Below are 19,817 nucleotides of genomic sequence, written 5' to 3' on the forward strand. Positions count from 1 at the left end.
TTTCTCTGCAGGACAGCTGGTGTCACTCTCACATTTCTCATAAATAAGTATAGATTAGAATACTTTGTTCACACAAACCTCATAGAGAAATTGCACAGATTCTGGTATGACATGATAAATTATTTAGACCAATTGAGGGAACAATTTTGGCAAGTGTGGAGAAATCCTCTGAGGCCAGCGTAGCAGGTAGTGAAACACAATTTCAAAAGATAACTCATGCAAGGAAGTCTTGTGTGGAATGTTAAAGAAATATTAGCATATTTTCTACAAGGCTTCCGATTCAATAAATATAGATGATGTAAATACAATCAACCCTTGATTATCCATGCTTATAAAATGATAATATTAATAAACTAAAATAATTTCTATTTGGAGTGCCTTGTATGCATTTTTTTAAACAACAGGTAGCTCTTCTTAATTAAATGTTGCTTATGTCAATGTGAAAATGAGTTTCTAGTTTCTGAACTCTTCTATTCCAAAGAGCACTTAATAAAAGCACAATAAGGTAAAAATATTTGCTCCAGATAAACCAAAAAGTTTATAATGCAACAAAGATAATTGAGGAAAAAACTATATTTCATACAGATCAATACCCTTAGAGGAAGACATGGACTTTCAAACTCTTAAATATATGTAAATATACAAATATATAATATATATTTCAAGCTCTTAAATACTCAACTCTAAGATTTGAGGGGATTTGAGGGGAGTTTTGACCCCAAAATTACATGAAGTAACAATGGCAGAATATGGACCTTAGTGAATGTTGACTTAGAAATATAATTCAAATATAGGTTTTGTTTTTCGAAAAGGCATCATTCTGAGGGTCACAGAACTCGGTCAGTATTTTGTGATTTTTGAGCCATTTTCTAATATCTCTTTATGGTAATAGACAACATTGTTCCCTGTGATTTTTATCCTGTTGCCTCAAACTTCTATCAAACTGTTATCTCATTGCATGTTTTTGCATGTTTAAGCCATGCCTCTCCAGCTGGATTGGTCATTTCTAAGGGTAAATATTGTGATAGATGCCAGGGTGCATCTCCCAGAGTAACTAGCACGGCACTCTATTCATAGAATGCATGGTACACGATAAAAGTGAACCAACTGTCTGTGACTTGCCACTGGGCCTCATCTAGTCTTCTCTCTCCTCCTACAGCTGGCTGAAGGCCTGGCCACCCAGCAGACGCTTCATGGCCTGAAGCCCTTCACGACCTACTCCATTGGGGTGGAGGCCTGCACTTGCTTCAATTGTTGCAGCCAAGGGCCAACAGCAGAGCTGAGAACTCCTTCTGCTCCGCCATCAGGACTGTCCTCTCCCCAGATCCAGACACTGGCCTCGAGGACAGCCTCCTTCCAGTGGAGTCCCCCGCTGTTCCCCAACGGCGTCATTCAAAGGTAGCGTGGGAGAGCCAAAAGGACAAAGAAACCGAAATAAGACATGAACACAGACATGCAGCTACTCAGCCCTCCCCAAGGAAGACTTGCTGATTGAACAGACACCTGTAGCAAAATAGACAAATCAATTGATTTGGGTGGTCACATTCCCCACCAAGTGTTTCAGTCATAAATCAGCTAAGGATAGAAAGGTGAACAACAAAATTTTCTTTAAATAAGAAAGACGAGTCAAGGACTTCCCTGGCAGTCCAGTGGCTAAGACTCAGCACTTCCACTGCAGGGGGCACGGGATCGATCCCTGGTCCCTCATGCCGCACAGTGCATCCAAAAAAAAAAAAAAAAGGACAAGGCAATGTGTTCCCATTCATTGAAAGGATGTGCTGTTCCTCATGGTTCCCTGGAATTTTTCATTCTACAGGGCTCAGCTAGAACATAGGGAACTTCTGTGACTAAATCAGAATTTCCTTGATCTAATTTAAAATGTCATAATGAACCACTGTTTGAAAGACCACAGAAGTTATTTCACTCAAGATAATCTGGAGGAAAAAAAGATATTCTTTATTTTCAACAGAGAAGAACAGTTTTATCACTCTCTTCTAAAAAGAGAGAAATATCTTATCTCTACCAACAAGGATTCCTGGCTGCTGGGTGGACAGCAGCATGTGTGTACATGTGACTTCTCTTATCATTTCTCTGGTTCCATCTGCTGCCCATTTCTAACAGCATTAAATAAAGTGTTTCTGAGAGCAGTCTCCCACAAATGGGAATTTGAAAGAGCTGGCAGTTCAGTGAAAACAAAATATCAACAGGTTTAAAAGAGAGTTAGACTAATTCCTTTGCCTGTTTTCTCTTTATGTGTCCATTCTCATTCCAGCTATGAGCTCCAACTCTACATGGCTTGCCCTGCGGATTCAGCCACCGCATGTACTCCCAGCCAAACCGAGACAAAGTACACTGGGCCAGGGCCGAGAGCCAGCCTCGAGGGTCTACAGCCCTACACCACCTACAAGCTGAGGGTGGTAGCCCACAATGATTTGGGCAGCACGGCCTCTGAATGGATCAACTTCATCACCCAAAAAGAATGTGAGTAGAAGTGGCTGCTATCATAAGCCAAAAAGGTAGGAGGGCAGCCGGAGGGGAAGCTTGTCCTGAAAGGTAAGGGGAAAACAGTTTGCTAAAAGGACTGAGTGTTCAGTTCCTTTGAATGCTACTGAGACATCAGTGAACATGACTATTGGGGGAAAATGCCCATTGGATTAAATAATATGGAGATCAAGAGTGAATTTAGGAAGATTTTTCATGTAGCAATGGGATGAAAACCAATTAAGAGAAAGCTAATACATGGGTAAGATGAAAACAAACACTTAAGATGACTTTTTTTCTTTCTTTATTTTGAGATAATTTTTTAGAGAAGTTTACCATTCCTTTTCTTTTCAAATGACATGGCGTCATAGCTCGCATTTCTGGAAAGCTTTGATATACAGCACTGCCAGGAAAAGCAAAAGGGCTACTGAGTGCAGAAAAGGGCAATTAGCTAATCAGTTGGGGCCTCCTTACATTTCTATAAAATAAGTCCTTTTCAGATTTTATAAGGTTTATATGTCTACTGTTTAAAAATGGCAAATACATAAGGTATTAAGAATAAAATAAGTACTTATAATTAGAGCCAGCTACGTAATTTGTAGTTTCCACTGGAAAATGAAAATATGGGGCCCCTTGTTCAAAAATCATTAACAATTTCAAGATAATGACAGCAGAGCATCAAAACTAAGCCCATAATTCTTCTACATGAGGGATCCTGGGCAGCTGCACAGGTCACACAACCATGAAGCCAGTCCTGCTTATAATCCCCCCACACCCAGAGGCAACCACCATTAATATTTTGGCATAATTCATTCCTTTAATCCCTTTTTTATGCAGAGTTTTTATTACATGGCTGAGATCATACTCTAATGAAAATTTCATAGTCTGCTTTTTATACTTGACATTATTTTATTTGCATTTCCCATGGCATTAAAAACTCTTTAGCCACCAAGGTTAATGGCTATATAACATTCCATCCTACAAATAAATTGGGCATTTCAGTTGTTTCTAATATTTTCCTTTTATAAATGTGGTGAGAAAGTTTGTGAACAAATCTTTGAATGTCTGGTTATCTTCTTAAATGGCAACAAATGGAATTTACTACATCAGGAATTTTAAGTATTTTAAGGCTTTGCACACTTATTGCAAATTTGCTTTCCAGAAACATGACATCAGATTAGAACCGCATCTTCGGTATTTGGCACTGACATTTTTAAAAGTAAGAGTTATGCATTTGTGAAAGTTCACTGCCTCATACGAAGACTTTAATGTACCTGAGCCATAACATGGCAGGAGGTTAGCAAGAGGTCATTTTTAGCGCGCACTTGCTCGTTCCTGGCACTGTTCAGGCATTTTACAAATAATCCTTACCACAAACCTATGAAGTTAAGTACTATTATTAACCAAATTTATAGATGAGAAAACTGAGGCAGGGCTGTGGACTGTGCACTACAATTCCAGGATGCCATTCACATCAATTAGAATCTGAAGTGAGGCTCCTGGAGCTATATGATGAGCTAAAGCCAGAGCTTAATTCCCTCCAGTTTCCACACCTAGAAGGTAGAAGTGTTACTCTAAGTTCAGGATCACCCAGCTCAGCAGCACCCTCGGTACTGCTGTGCTAACCTGGTCAACTCACTACCTACTTTCTGTAATAGAGATTTGAGACCTTCTCCACCCTCCTCAGACCTTCCACTTCTTCTCATCCTTTTCCCACAAGCCTATACAACCCTCACCCACCTCTCCCTAGAGTCTTGGCAGAACTCCTTGCCTCGTCATTCACCAGGAAAGGAAATGTCATCAGTCAGTAATTTGCTCACTTCCCACCCCAGACAGCCACGTGTCCTGCATCTGCATCATTCCCGCCAGGGACACGGCAGGAAGGGGTGGTCCTTCCATCTGAAATAAACCTGCCTCTTGTGCTTTGATACCACTTCCTTCACTACTATTCATCACTTTTCTATCCTTAATCTTCAGTGTATCACTGTTGCTTCTATCTTTCTAATGTTAAAGCAAACAGACTCCATTTCCCCTCTGGTTCCTGCTCCGGCTCCTCCCAACAGGGCACAACTCTTCTAAAGAATGGTCTTCAAGTGCTTTCCCATTTTCTTTCTTCCCACATGTTCTTTAACTTCCTCCATACTGATTTCCACCTCATCCCTGCACGAAAATCTCTTCCTAAATTTGCCCTTGACCTCCACGCTGATAATCCAGTGGGCTTTTTTCACCAGTAATCACGTTGACTTCTTGGGAACATTCAACGTGATTGAAGCCTCAATCCTTGGTAGAAAGTGGCTCCCCTTAGTTTTCATGACAAGCCTCTCCTGGGAAACCTGCGTCTTTGGATGTTCAGTGTTAGTCAACTTAGTTGCTTGATCTTCCACCAACCAAGGTTTTTAAGCCTCAACCCTAAACTTTCTCTGCTCACACTTTCCCTTTTATCCCCTTCCCTCTTTTGTCCTCTCCTTCCTGCCTCACCTCTTCCCTCTTCAAGTGAGTTCATCTTCTCCAAGGCTTCAGTTCTGAAGGCTGACTCCCAAATGGTCACCTCCTCCCCGGGCTCCCTGCTTGAAATCCAGACCCTCACACCCAGCTTCCTTGTCTCCCTTGGAACTTCTCATAACCAGCTTGAGTTGGGCAGACCCCCGACAGAGGGCACATCTTTCCCCTTAAATGTGCGCTTCCTTTGGCTCTCATTCTCTCCATTTTATCTCCAGCACTGGGCAGAGTGTCTTAGATCCCCAAAATGTGTTGTTTAGTGAGTGAGTGAATGCATCCAGAACGTCTCACGTTTACTGTTGGCACCACACAATCAGTGTCCTTTGTCACCCAAGCTGTAATCAAAGCAAGGTGTAATAGTTCTTCATAACGTCTGCTGCCTAATTGTGTAACCTCCTTTTCCTTTTTGCCTATTCCTCTCGCTATCCTCCCTTCACAAACCCAAAAAGAACTGTGAGAAACATTTATTCCTGAAATGAAAGTGTAGTCAAATGAATTCTGACTTAATAAAAAACGCTACTCCGTACGAGGAATGGGACAAAACACCACCACCATCTTTGAGAAGCAATTACCGTTTACAATACAGACTGTCCCTTATGTACAATGGTTTGACTTCACGATGGTGCCAAAGTGATACACATTCAGTAGAAACTATACTTCAAACTTTGAATTTTGATCTTTGTCAGGCTAGCGAACTGTAGTATGATTCTCGTGATGCTGAGGGCAGCTCCCAGTCAGCCATGCCATCAAAAGGGTAAACAGCCAATACACTTACAACCTTTCTGTACCCGACACCCATTCTGTTTTTCACTTTCAGTACAGTTTGCAATAAATTATAGGAGATGCTCAACCGTTTATTATAAAATAGACTTTGCATTAAATGATTTCTGCCCAGTAGGCTAATGTAAGTGTTCTGAGCACGTTTAAGGTAGGCTAGGCTAAGCTATGATGTTTGGTAGCCTATGTGTATTAAATGCATTTTCAACTTAGGATATTTTTCAATTTATGATGGGTTTATCGGGCGTAACCCCATCCTAAGTCAAGGGAGATCTGTATATTTATAAGCCAATTTTTCTAATTATTCCAGGTTTTGTGTGTGTATCACCAGAAGGCCAGGCCTAAACAGCTATGTGAGGTTTGCAGGTTATCACCAATTCTCCTTTTCAACATGAAACTTAGTCTTTGCCAGACATTTTCCCCTTATGCTGGAGGAACAGAATGAACAGACTTAAGATGTCCTGCCTTTCTATTCTTTCTTGACATTGAAGAAGTGGCTGAAGTTTGCAGTAGCACTGAAGGAGGAAGGGTTCTCTTCATCTGTTTACTGGATCCCCAGACATGGAAAAACACAATAGTTGACTGGCTGTTGTATGGGGTTTAAATACCATTTATGTTCCTTTTAACTCATTATACAAACTAGCAGAGAGAAAATGTGGATCGAAGAATACAAACCAGAAGATGCTTTGAAAATAGTATTTGCAATTTTATATAAACGTGATCAGAAAAGGGTCTAGAGAAGCATTAGCAACATATTCTGCCCCCTCTGCCTGAATTTCACCTGCAGTGGAAGAGCAGAGGTGAGGTGTAAATGTTTAACAACTGGCCTCTGTGAAAGAAAAATGTCCTGATTTGAAGTGCTCACCAATTTCCATGGTGTAAGTACTCCTACTTGGCTGATTTCAAGTTGCCAACGTGACAGCACTGAACACAGAGTTGGGAAAAGATCGTGTACCATTATATAATATTTCCACCATCCAGATACAATAGGTTTAAACAGCATGAGAGCATAGATAATAAAAGGTAGTGACATAATTAAGAAGTTACAAAGTTTTAATATTTATTACCTTTGTTTTAATATAATTTATTTAGGTTTATATGATTTAATTTTTAATAGTGGCTGGGTTTAATAACCAACTCACAAAATTCCTGAATATTTAACAATCAGGATGAACCACTCACCACTGAAGAGCACGCATAAAGTGAATTAGTAAATCATGCTCCTTTAAATAAATGTGTACTGACTTTAACAAAAAAACACAGGCTTTGGCGTTAACCAGGCCTGGGTTCAGATCCTTTGTCCCCTACCAGCTACTGACATTAAGCAGATTATTTGATCTCTCTAAACTTTAGTCTCCTCACATGAAAAATTAGGAACTAATTCTTACAAGGTTGTTTTGAGGATTAAATAAAATAAAGTACATCAAGTACTTTATTGTACTTGCATTGTACTACTTTATTGGCATAGTAGCTGTTATCATTTTCTCAGTCTTCAAATCCGTTATTCCTGATTATTTTGATAGTTTGACAGTTTGATCACTCTTTTTCCTCAGGAAGATCTCCAAATCCTGCAAGGCAAGTAAAGCCCCTACCTTTCTATTTTTGTACTATTTACAAGCCTTCTCTTTGTACTGTTATGATGTAGGGGAGAAGTGGAAATCTACCAAAATTAAGTGACAGCGGGAAGCCACAGACAAATACAGTAGTATGTTCCATTGTGATATTAAGCATAATTTGTGTTAAAAAAATATTTAAAGAGGGCTTGATAGCTCTTGTTTCAGTATCTGCAGAAAAAATTTTCCTATAACTTTATGAAAATATCTTATTTTAAAAGATGAGAATCAAATTTGTCTTCATGGTTGAATCTTATGATCACCAAAGCGTAATTATTCCTTATTTTGTTATATTTCCTCACATCAGCAACAGATGGATTTAATTTTTAAAGGGAAAAAGATATCCAATTTATTTCTACCACTCACTTTTTTTTTCTTTTCTTAAAAGCCAATTTCATATATAGCTGGATCTTAATGCCCTTACAAATGTATTGATTATTTTGGAGAAAATGAGATCTCATGAAATAAATCTCTTCTGACTTGACAAGATGATATGGTATCCCTTCATTTGTTCCTACAAAAATGATTCATTTAAAAGATGAGCCTCAGTTAAGGATTATTCTTCCTTTATTTTAGTAAGGAGTTGAAAAATGAAAAGTTCTCATTCCTGTTAAATGTACACAAAGTTGCTTCTCTATCTGATACAATACTTAGGAGACCTGAGCTTGATTATATACTAATGTACTGTGGTATTGATTGATTAGTCAGGGCCATGAATTATTATACTCGAATTGCTATTTGCAAGGCTTTTTAACTATCTTAGAAAACAAACGAACGGTTCAAGAAAAAGCTTTAAAAATAAATGGGTGCCAAAAGAACATAATTCACCATCTAAGCAGTTTAGTTAGGAGAAAATAAAATATTAACTTCATCTAGTCCTTGGGGCTTTGTAGCAATAAATATTGATTTGATATGAAAAATAGCTATCCACTGTAGTTAATAGTGTTAAGGATACTTTACCTGTTAAAAGAAGGAAAATGCAACAAAATATGAGCTCCGGGGCTATGCTGATGAGCAGAACCATTGTATGTTAATAGGTGTATTTCATAAAACACCACTCTCCATTGATTTTTTTTTGGAAAGCAGGTGCAACATTGCTGAGAAAGCATTTCACATGTGTTCCCATGGTTTTCTTTTCACCCCCAAAGCCACGTTTTTCCTTTAAGCAGTAAGGGAAATAGGAAGGGTTCCAGCAAGGACAAAAAAAATGTGTGCTCATATTTTAAAATAAAAAGCACACACACACCACACTATTTTTAGAACTTACAACCTTCTCCCACATATTTTTAGAACTTAGAACCTTCTCCCACTTATTTTTAGAACTTAGAAACTTCTTCCACCTATTTTTAGAACTTGCAACCTTCTCTCAGCTATTTTTAGAATTAGAACCTTTGTCAACTATTTTTAGAACTTACGTCCTTCTCCCAACAGTGCCCCAGTACCGTGCCCCTTTCTTGGTGGACAGCAATCTATCCGTGGTATGTGTGGACTGGAGTGGCTCCTTCCTGCTGAATGGGCGGCTGAAGGAGTTCGTCTTGACCGATCGAGGGCAGCGTGTGTACAGTGGCCTCGACACCACCCTCTACATCCCAAAGACCGCGGACAGAAGTGAGTTTCCCATTCCCATTTCTCAGGGCACAAGAAGCTGGGTTTCCCACCTTTCCGAGATGCTCAATCTGTCGATCTGAAAGGTGACCTCAGATGGTCATCATTAACATGTCCTGGGTTAAGTGGTCACTTCTCGTGGGAAATCGACTGCTCGGTGTCAGTCAGGTTTTCCTGATGACCCTTCTGGTGTGGTCCTCTGAGCACTGCCTCTGCTGAGGTTCCCAAGGAACAAGACCAGAGGGCAGGTTATGTGCACTAGAGAAATAAAACCCACAGGCAAAGAGTATCCCAAAATAATACAATTTTAGGGACTTCGGAGACTTTCTCAATGCATCCTCAGCCTCCAAAGAGAGCATAATCAGGCCATGACCATCCCCAAATCTTAGACCTTGAGTAAGAGCTTTCCTTAACCAACATCGGTATCTGTTCTTGAAATAACAATGCTCTTCCCTCTAAAACTGAATACTTTCTCCCTATTTAATTACATGTCCTTCTTTGGTTTTCTTGTTTTTAAATTGAAATGAGAAAAAGCTTTTCAAGGTACTAAGTATTTTCTAATGATCAACATGGCCACAGGACCAATAGATGTGAGGCCCTTTTGGGCAATCTGGTTTTATACAATGAATTCATTAGTGGTTGATTTTTTTAGTTTCCTTGAAAATATGTACTATTTATTTTGGCTAAAAGGGGCAGGTAAACAATGAGCTCCAGCATTGCATTTACAGCATTTGAAACTTATCAGTAACATTTTTACAACAATTCAGCTACATGGTCACAGTTCTTGGTCACCTGGGCAGTTTGTTGTGATGGGGAGATGGCCTGAAAGTTGGGAAATACGGGTTCTACCCCTGGCCAGGCCTCTAATCATCTGTGTGACCTTACAAGACTCACTTCCCTCAGGCTCTTGGCTACTGTAAGAGGTATTTAGACCATTTGATTTCCCAGATCCCTGTTGAGCCTTCCTGCTTAGTAGGAAACTCTGGGTTGCCTAGTGAAAGGAACACCTGTAAGTTTAAAGGAACAGGTTCAGATTATATGCAGAACAAGATATATTCTGTGAGTTAGCCTTTATTCTTCAGATAATTCTTTTCCTTTGCTATATAATCTCTAAACTTCTTTAGTTCTGTTACATATATATATGTTATTATATAGGTAACATATATGTAATAACATATATGTTATATACGTTATTACACTAATGAAAGCTGTTTTTCTTGATAGTTTTTAAGTTAGAAATAAGTTTGCATAGTAGGTAAAACCTCATAACTTGATGTGGAATCCTGTTTTCAGACTTCTTCATGCTATAATACATTGCTTTTCTGAAACTGTGCCCACAATTTGTAGATGTTGAATAACTGACTCATTTACCTTTGTCTAGCTTTCTTTTTCCAGGTCATCTGCACTACAGATGAAGGAAGTGTTAAGACACCTTTGATTCAATATGATACCAGCACTGGATTTGGTAAACATTTAACTCAAATCATATTTAGTGTAGTATCTACTCATTTTCCTAAAGAAGCATGCATGTTTGTTTATACATATTTGTGTTTGTTTATACATACATGTTTGTTTATACATATGTATCTACACATCTTAGCATACACCATATGGAAGAAATTGTGTTAAGTGTTGTAAGAATTTTTTTAAGTCCTCTTGAAACTTACATTAGGCAAGGAGTTAGGGTAAACTCTTAAAATGCCAAATCATTGAATTGTAGATGCAGAGAGATATGACTAAAGTTCTCTCCCAACCACAAATTCTGTCAATAAAGAGCTATATGAATTTGTGCACCAAAAAAAGTGAATTTATAGAGGAAGTCAGAGGAAAGAGAAAATACTCTAATGCCAATTTGTGTGGATAATAACGATAATATTGCAGATTCAGAGTTAGGGTTAGCAAAGTGTAGCCCCCCTCTCATGGAGTTCAAATTTTAATTTTAGTCACCTCCTCTCCCTCCCTTAAACATCCTCACCCCAGTGCTAAATGCTTCCCTTTTAATCAACTTCCCCTGACAGTGTGGGTGTGAAGGCCAAGGAGGCCCATCCAGGCCTTGAGGGGCTGAAAAGGGGGAAGGCTGTCAATAGAGTTGGCATTTACAGCTGTGTCTGTCCTTCTTCCACTTGGCCATGGGCATTGGCTTTAGAAGAGCAGCTCCCTGGCCCTCTGCTGCATGCCAGCCTGCATGGCGGCCGCGTGGATCCAGAGGCTTCTGAGCTGTTGCTAGCAAAGGGCTGGGATGGAGATGATCTCTGAGACTTTCTCCCACTCAGATTGCCAGGCCGACGGTGATTCCACAGCTTAACACTGTTCTGCAGTGATCCCATAAGCCTTTCCGAGTCTGCCCCGCTCATTTCAGCTTTCCCACACCCACAGACTTGACAATCCTGCTACTCCCCATCCTTCAATCCTTCATCCCCGGAAAGCCCTTACTTAGCACAGGGACTGGCACAGGGTAAATGCTTATTAAATGTGAGCTACGTCTATCAGCCTCACGTGCAGAGAATCACATCAACTGAACTCTTAACACCTGAATAGAAATCAAAGGTAAGTGGTCCCTTTGCTAAAGGATTTCCATCCCTAGGAAGCTCTCCCAGGGCATTTGAGTGATGACTTGCAGAGCTTTTGTTACTTAACAGAGAGGCCAGAGTACAAGAAGTACTATAAAGACCACATGTTAGCACAAGCTGTTATCCCAATGGAAAATGATATCTGACGTCTCAAAATCCAGTTTGAAAGAAACTTCGCAGGAACAGGGCTGTTGCATGAAGTGAGGGGACCCTGGATCCACACAGCATTGACTGTGTATATAATGGGGTTTCTGTAGCAATATTAGTCTGGGATCCAACCCTCACATGAGCCCAGAAAGGACTGCTCCCCAGGCACACAGCTGTGAAGTAGGCTTTTCCCAAGGTTACTTTGGTAACCCTCTTAAAAATCCCCTCATCCCCCCTCCAACTGTATTTCCTGGGAGCGTGCCAAGGCAGCTGCGATTTCCAACCTGAGAGGTGTCAGCAAGGTCTCCCAAGGGCTGTAAACTTCTCCTTACACCCACCGACCCACTGCACCATTTCCCCAGCCTGAACACAAGTGCAACAAAGCACTATACATGCTTTTCTAATTTATTAAACAACAGAGCAAGAAATCACAAAATTGCCTTCTGAAATAACGTTTCCCTTTTCTGTCCCTGGGTTTTGCAGGCCTGGTGCTGACAACTCCTGGAGAAAAGAAAGGATCAGGGAGCAAAAGCACAGAGTTCTACAGCGAGTTATGGTTCATAGTGTTAATGGCAATGCTGGGCTTGATCTTGTTGGCCATTTTTCTGTCCCTGATACTACAGAGAAAAATCCACAAAGAACCATATATAAGAGAGAGGCCTCCTTTAGTGCCTCTTCCAAAGCGGATGTCTCCATTGAATGTATACCCACCGGGGGAAACCCATACGGTATGTCTCTAAAGGCGGCCTCATTTCTCTATCACTGGACTAAAATATTTGTTTGTATTTAGAAGGAAATATTTTCAGAACCATAGTAGCAAGGGACTAGATGACACTTATGTTTGGCTAAATATGGAGACCAAGGGAGACTAACCCTAGAAGAGCATTCTCAACTTTGGCTGCACGTTAGAATCACCTGGTGTTACAGACTGAATATTTTTGTCCCCCCAAAATTCATGTGTTGAAACCCTAATCCCAAGTGTGATGGTATATGGGGGGAGGGCCTTTGGGAGGTAGTTAGGTCATGAGGGTGGAGCCCTCATGAATGGGATTAGTGCCCTTATAAAGAGACCCCAGAGAGCTCCCTTGTCCTTTCCACTATGTGAGGACCAGGAAGTGGGCCCACACCAGACACTCAATCTGCTGGCACCTTGATCTTGGACTTCCCAGCCTCCAGAATTTAAGAAATAAATTTCTGTTGCCTCTAGGTCACCCAGTCCATGGTATTCTGTTATAGCAGCCCTAATGGGCTAAGACATCTGGGAAAGTTTTTAAAATACCGATACCTGGGCCTTATCCCAGAAATTCTGATTTCATTGGCCTTGGATGGGGCCTGGGGATTGGTATTCTTTTTTTAACTCTGAAAGTGATTCTAATGTGCACCAGGGGTGAGTATTTCTGCTTTGTAGTTGTAAGTCAGGGGATTGTGGAGGAGAGTTGTATATTGAAATCACCTGGAGAATTTATAGGTTATATTACTGTGTAACTTGGGGAATTAGAAATAAAAGGGGAGATAGGGAAAGACTTAAGTGCCAGCAGTGCTGGGTCTGTTCTTGACCCTGACACCCTGCGCCAGTGCAGATGGATGACTCCTTGTGGCTCCAGACCACAGACCACCTACTGCCAAGGTAGAGGTCAGGCAAAGATCTGGGGGGTGAAGGTCACACGGAGGGTGACACAAGGCATCGCTGTACCAAGCACTCATTGAAGAGGTAAAAGATGACTGAATCCCATGGTGCAGTCTGGCATGGGGCTGTGTCTACCTGGGCAAGGAAAGGCTGTAATTTATAAATCCCCCAGGTACCAGTCTGCTCCCCAAACTGTGTGCCAAAATGCATCTGCCCAAGGGGACCCCTTTTCCCCAGTTTGCACAAAGGTTCTATATGAGCTAGTGGCCACCCTGTGCAGCTGAAATTCTGATCACCAATTCCAATGTGTGGGGAGGCTTTCCACACCAACAGGCAATTCTCTGACACCAGCTGGGTGTCCTGCAGTTCAACTAAATTCTGACACTGTCTACCCAGAGATAGCATCAGATTCCACAGGGGGAGGGCTCAGTCCTACAAGACTCTTGTCCCCTCTGTGTCCCCTTCCCCACCAACCTCAGACGCCAATCACAAGTCCAGATTGTCAACTGTGCTTCTGACCTACTGGCTACAGATTGGAGGTTCCAATGACCAAATCCTTGGGTTTCTTAATTTGTTAACAAATTTAATGAACAGTAACGAATTTTAAATTTGTTAACATTTTCAAGATCACAAAGCATAAATTGAGTCCAGCTAAGTTTAAGTGCAGTTTCTACTTGTACAAGTCAGCCCTATATATCTGCAGATTCCACACCCACAGACACAGGGGGCTGACCATGAGAATGGAGCATCCTCGGATTTTGGTACCCAGGGGAGGGAGTCCTGGAGCCAAATCCCCTTGGATACCGAGGGACAATTGTAATTACTGGCTTGCAGATCCTTTCATTCTCTGCAATACTAAACAAATAATGCAGTATCACCTCAACACTTAGCAATTAGTTTCTACTCACCGAGTGGTTTAAATTGCCGAACTCTTATATTATGAAAATGCATCTCCAGATAGTATTAATGTGTGGGTATGATTATACTGTCCTTGGAGAAACAAAGAATTTGGGTTTTGTGTTTTTTTTAAATTTTATTGGAGTATAGTTGATTTACAATGTTGTGTTAATTTCTGCTATAGAGCAAAGTGATTCAGTTATACATATATATATTCTTTTTCATATTTTTTCGATTGTGGTTTATCAAAAGATATTGAATATAGTTCTCCTGCTGTACAGTAGGCACTTGTTGTTTATCCATGCTATATACAATAGTTTGAATCTGCTAATCCCAAACTTCCAATCCTTACCTCCCCCATTGCCCTGCCCCTTGGCAACCACAAGTCTGTTCTCTGTGTCCTTGAGTCTGTTTCTGTTTCGTAGATAAGTTCATTTGTGTCATATTTTAGATTCCATCATAAGTGATACCATATGATATTTGTCTTTCTCTTTCTGACTTACTTTGCTTAGGAGGTTAATCTCTAGGTCCATCCATGTTGCTGCAAATGGCATTATTTCATTCTTGTTTATGGCTGAGTAATATTCTCTTATATAAATATAGCACTCTTCTTTATCCATGCATCTGTCAATGGACATGTAGGTTGTTTCCATGTTTTGGGTATTGTAGTGATTTTATGAATATTGGGGTGCATGTATCTTTTAGAATTAGAATTTTGTCCTGATATATGCCCAGGAGTGGGATTGCTAGATCATATGGCAACTCTATTTTTAGTTTTTGAGGACCATCCATACTGTTTTTTATAGTGGCTGCACTGATTTACATTCCCACCAACAGTGTAGGAGGGTTCCCTTTTCTATACTCGCCCTCCAGAACTTGTTATTTTTAGACATTTTAATGATGACTAGTCTGTCCAGTGTGAGGTGGTACCTCACTGTAGTTTTGATTTGCATTTCTCAAATAATTAGCGATGTTGAGCATCTTTTCATATGCCTGTTGGACATGTGTATGTCTTCTTTGGAGAAATGTCTACTGCGGTCTTCAGCCCACTTTTCAGTTAGGTTGTCTGTTTTTTTTTATTATTAAGTTGTATGACCTGTTTGTATATTTTGTAAATTAAGCCTTTATCATTTGCATCATTTGCAAATATTTTCTCCCAGTCCATAGGTTGTCTTTTCATTTTATTTATGGTTTCCTTTGCTATGCAAAAGCTTATAAGTTGGATTAGGTCCCAATTAGTGACTTTTCCTTTTATTTTTTTAACATCTTTATTAGAGTATAATTACTTTACAATGTTGTGTTAGTTTCTGCTATATAACAAAGTGAATCAGCTATATGTATACATATATCCCCATATCCCCTCCCTTTCGAGTCTCCCTCCCACCCACCCTATCACACCCCTCTATGTGGTCACAAAGCACTGAGCTGATCTCCCCATGTTATGCAGCTGCTTCCCACTAGCTATCTATTTTACATTTGGTAGTGTATATATGTCAAGCTACTCTTTCACTTCGTCCCAGCTTACCCTTCTCCCTCCCCATGTCCTCAAGTCCATTCTCTATGTCTGTGTCTTTATTCCTGTCCTGTACCTAGGTTCATCAGAACCATATTTTTTTCTAGATTCCATATATATGTGTTAGCATACAGTATTTGTTTTTCTGACTTACTTCACTCTGTATGACAGACTCTAGGTCCATTCACCTCACTACAAATAACTCAATTTCGTTTCTTTTTATGGCTGAGTAATATTCCATTGTATATACATGCCACATCTTCTTTATCCATTCATCTGTTGATGGACACTTGGGTTGCTTCCATGTCCTGGCTATTGTAAATAGTGCTGAAATGAACATTGTGGTACATGACTCTTTTTGAATTATGGTTTTCTCAGGGTATATGCCCAGTAGAGGTATTGCTGGGTCGTCTGGTAGTTCTATTTTTAGTTTTTTAAGGAACCTCCATACTGTTTTCCATAGTGGCTGTATCTATTTACATTCCCACCAACAATGCAAGAGGCTTCCCTTTTCTCCACACCCTCTCCAGCATTAATTGTTTCTAGATTTTTTGATGATGGCCATTCTGACTGGTGTGAAGTGATACCTCATTGTAGTTTTGATTTGCATTTCTCTAATGATTAATGATGTTGAGCATTCTTTCATGTGTTTGTTGGCAATCTGTATATCTTCTTTGGAGAAATGTCTATTTAGGTCTTCTGCCCATTTTTGGATTGGGTTGTTTTTTGTTGTTGTTGTTATTGAGCTTCATGAGTTGCTTGTATGTTTTGGAGATTAATCATTTGTCACTTGCTTCATTTGCAAATATTTTCTCCCATTCTGAGCGTTGTCTTTTCGCCTTGTTTATGGTTTTTTTGCTGTGCAAAAGCTTTTAAGTTTCATTAGATCCCATTTGTTTATTTTTGTTTTTATTTCCATTTCTCTAGGAGGTGGGTCAAAAAGGATCTTGCTGTGATTTATGTCAGAGTGTTCTGCCTATATTTTCCTCTAAGAGTTTGATAGTGTCTAGCCTTACATTTTGGTCTTTAGTCCATTTTGAGTTTATTTTTGTGTATGATGGTAGGGAGTGTTCTAATTTCATTCTTTTACATGTAGCTGTCCACTTTTCCCAGCACCACTTATTGAAGAAGTTGTCTTTTCTCCACTGTATATTCTTGCCTCCTTTATCAAAGATACGATGACCATACACGCGTGGGTTTATCTCTGGGCTTTCTATCCTGTTCCACTGATATATACCTCTGTTTTTTTACCATACTGTCTCGATTACTGTAGCTTTGTAGTATAGTCTGAAGTCAGGGAGCCTGATACCTCCAGCTCCGTTTTGCTTTCTCAAGATTGCTTTGGCTATTCAGGGTCTTATGTGTTTCCATAGAAATTGTGAAATTTTTTGTTCTAGTTCTGTGAAAAATGCCATTGGTAGTTTGATAGGGATTGCATTGAATCTGTAGATTGCTTTGGGTAGTAGAGTCATTTTCACAATGTTGATTCTTCCAATCCAAGAACATGGTATATCTCTCCATCTATTTGTATCATCTTTAATTTCTTTCATCAGTGTCTTATAATTTTCTGCATACAGGTCTTTTGTCTCCTTAGGTAGGTTTATTCCTAGATATTTTATTCTTTTTCTTGCAATGGTAAATGGGAGTGTTTTCTTAATTTCACTTACAGATTTTTCATCATTAGTGTATAGAAATGCAAGAGATTTCTGTGCATTAATTTTGTATCCTGCTACTTTACCAAATTCATTGATTATCTCTAGTAGTTTTCTGCTAGCATCTTTAGGATTCTCTATGTATAGTATCACGTCATCTGCAAACAGTGACAGCTTTACTTCTTCTTTTCCAATTTGGATTCCTTTTATTTCTTTTACTTCTCTGATTGCTGTGACTAAAACTTCCAAAACTATGTTGAATAATAGTGATGAGAGTGGGCAACCTTATCTTCTTCCTGATCTTAGTGGAAATGGTTTCAGTTTTTCAACATTGAGGACGATGTTGGCTGTGGGTTTATCATATATGGCCTTTATTATGTTGAGGAAAGTTCCCTCTATGCCTACTTTCTGCAGGGTTTTTATCATAAATGGGTGTTGAATTTTGTGGAAAGATTTCTCTGCACCTATTGAGATGATCATATGGTTTTTCTCCTTCAATTTGTTAATATGGTGTATGACGTTGATTGATTTGCATATATTGAAGAATCCTTGCATTCCTGGGATAAACCCCACTTGATCATAGTGTATGATCCTTTTAATGTGCTGTTGGATCCTGTTTGCTAGTATTTTGTTGAGATTTTTTGCGTCTATGTTCATCAGTGATATTGGCCTGTAGTTTTCTTTCTTTGTGACATCTTTGTCTGGTTTTGGTATCAGAATGATGGTGGCCTCATATAATGAGTTTGGGAGTGTTCCTCCCTCTTCTATATTTTGGAGGAGCTTGAGAAGTATGGGTGTTAGCTCCTCTCTAAATGTTAGATAGAATTCACCTGTGAAGCCATCTGGTCCTGGGCTACTGTTTGTTGGAAGATTTTTAATCAATTTCAATCTCAGTGCTTGTGATTGGTCTCATCATATTTTCTATTTCTTCCTGGTTCAGTCTCGGAACATTGTGCCTTTCTAAGAATTTGTCCATTTCTTCCAGGTTGTCCATTTTATTGGCATAGAGTTGCTTGTAGTAATCTCTCATGATCCTTTGTATTTCTTCAGTGTCAGTTATTGCTTCTCCTTTTCATTTCTAATTCTATTGATTTGAGCCTTCTCCCTTTTTTTCTTGATGAGTCTGGCTAATGGTTTATCAATTTTGTTTATCTTCTCAAAGAACCAGCTTTTAGTTTTATTGATCGTTGCTATCGTTTCCTTCATTTCTTTTTCATTTATTTCTGATCTGATCTTTATGACTTCTTTCCTTCCTCTAACTTTGGGGGTTTTTTTGTTCTTCTTTCTCTAATTGCTTTAGGTGTAAGGTTAGGTTATTTATTTGAGATGTTTCTTGTTTCTTAAGGTAGGCTTGTATAGCTATAAACTTCCCTCTTAGAACTGCTTTTGCTGCATCTCATAGGTTTTGGGTCATTGTGTTTTCATTGTCATTGTTTCTAGGTATCTTTTGATTTCCTCTTTGATTTCTTCAGTGATCTCTTGGTTATTAATTAGTGTGTTGTTTCGCCTCCATGTGTTTTTATTTCCTACAGATTTTTTTCTTGTATTTGATATCCAGTCTCAGAGTGTTGTGGTCGGAAGAGATACTTGATATGATTTCAATTTTCTTAAATTTACCAAGGCTTGATTTGTGACCCAGGATATGATCTGTCCTGGGGAATGTTCCATAAGCACTTGAGAAGATGTGTATTCTGTTGTTTTTAGACAGAATGTCCTATAAATATCAATTAAGTCCATATTGTTTAATGTATCATTTAAAGCTTGTGTTTCCTTATTTATTTTCATTTTGGATGATCTGTCCATTGGTGAAAGTGGGGTGTTAAAGTCCCCTACTGTGATTGTGTTACTGTCAGTTTCCCCTTTTATGGCTGTTAGTATTTTCCTTATGTATTGAGGTGCTCCTATGTTAGGTGCATAAATATTTACAATTGTTATATCTTCATCTTGGATCGATCCCTTGATTGTCATGTTGTGTCCTTCTTTGTCTCTTGTAATAGTCTTTGTTTTAAAGTCTATTTTGTCTGATATGAGAATTGCTACTCCTGCTTTCTTTTGGTTTCCATTTGCATGGAATATCTTTTTCCATCCCCTCACTTTCAGTCTGTATGTGTCCCTAGGTCTGAAGTGGGTCTCTTGTAGATAGCATATATTTGGGTCTTGTTTTTGTATCCATTCAGCCAGTCTAAGTCTTTTGGTTGGAGCATTTAATCCACTTACATTTAAGTTAATTATCGATATGTATGTTCCTATTACCATTTTCTTAATTCTTTTGCTTTTATTATTGTAGGTCTTTTCCTTCTCTTCTGTTTCCTGCGTAGAGGAGTTCCTTTAGCATTTATTATAAAGCTGGTTTGGTGGTGCTGAATTCTCTTAGCTTTTGCTTGTCTGTAAAGGTTTTAATTTCTCCATCAAATCTGAATGAGATCCTTGCTGGGT

The 19,817-nt window shown here is 39.3% G+C and overlaps 1 protein-coding gene across 2 annotated transcripts in view; it reads left to right on the forward strand.

Annotated features, from left to right (window-relative positions):
- USH2A (usherin) overlaps positions 1-19,817 on the forward strand; it is a gene marked incomplete at both ends in the record, with an annotated part of 756,807 nt that overhangs the window by 723,670 nt on the left and 13,320 nt on the right. For both annotated transcript variants that reach the window (XM_079697601.1, XM_079697602.1), the window contains 5 exons: positions 1,160-1,398; positions 2,273-2,481; positions 8,802-8,978; positions 10,357-10,440; positions 12,176-12,420. In XM_079697601.1, coding sequence (XP_079553727.1) covers positions 1,160-1,398; positions 2,273-2,481; positions 8,802-8,978; positions 10,357-10,440; positions 12,176-12,420 — 954 coding nt within the window. The remainder of the gene's footprint in view (positions 1-1,159; positions 1,399-2,272; positions 2,482-8,801; positions 8,979-10,356; positions 10,441-12,175; positions 12,421-19,817) is intronic.

This window comes from Hyperoodon ampullatus, assembly GCF_949752795.1.
Source record: "Hyperoodon ampullatus genome assembly, chromosome: 2".
Lineage (NCBI taxonomy): Eukaryota > Metazoa > Chordata > Mammalia > Artiodactyla > Ziphiidae > Hyperoodon > Hyperoodon ampullatus.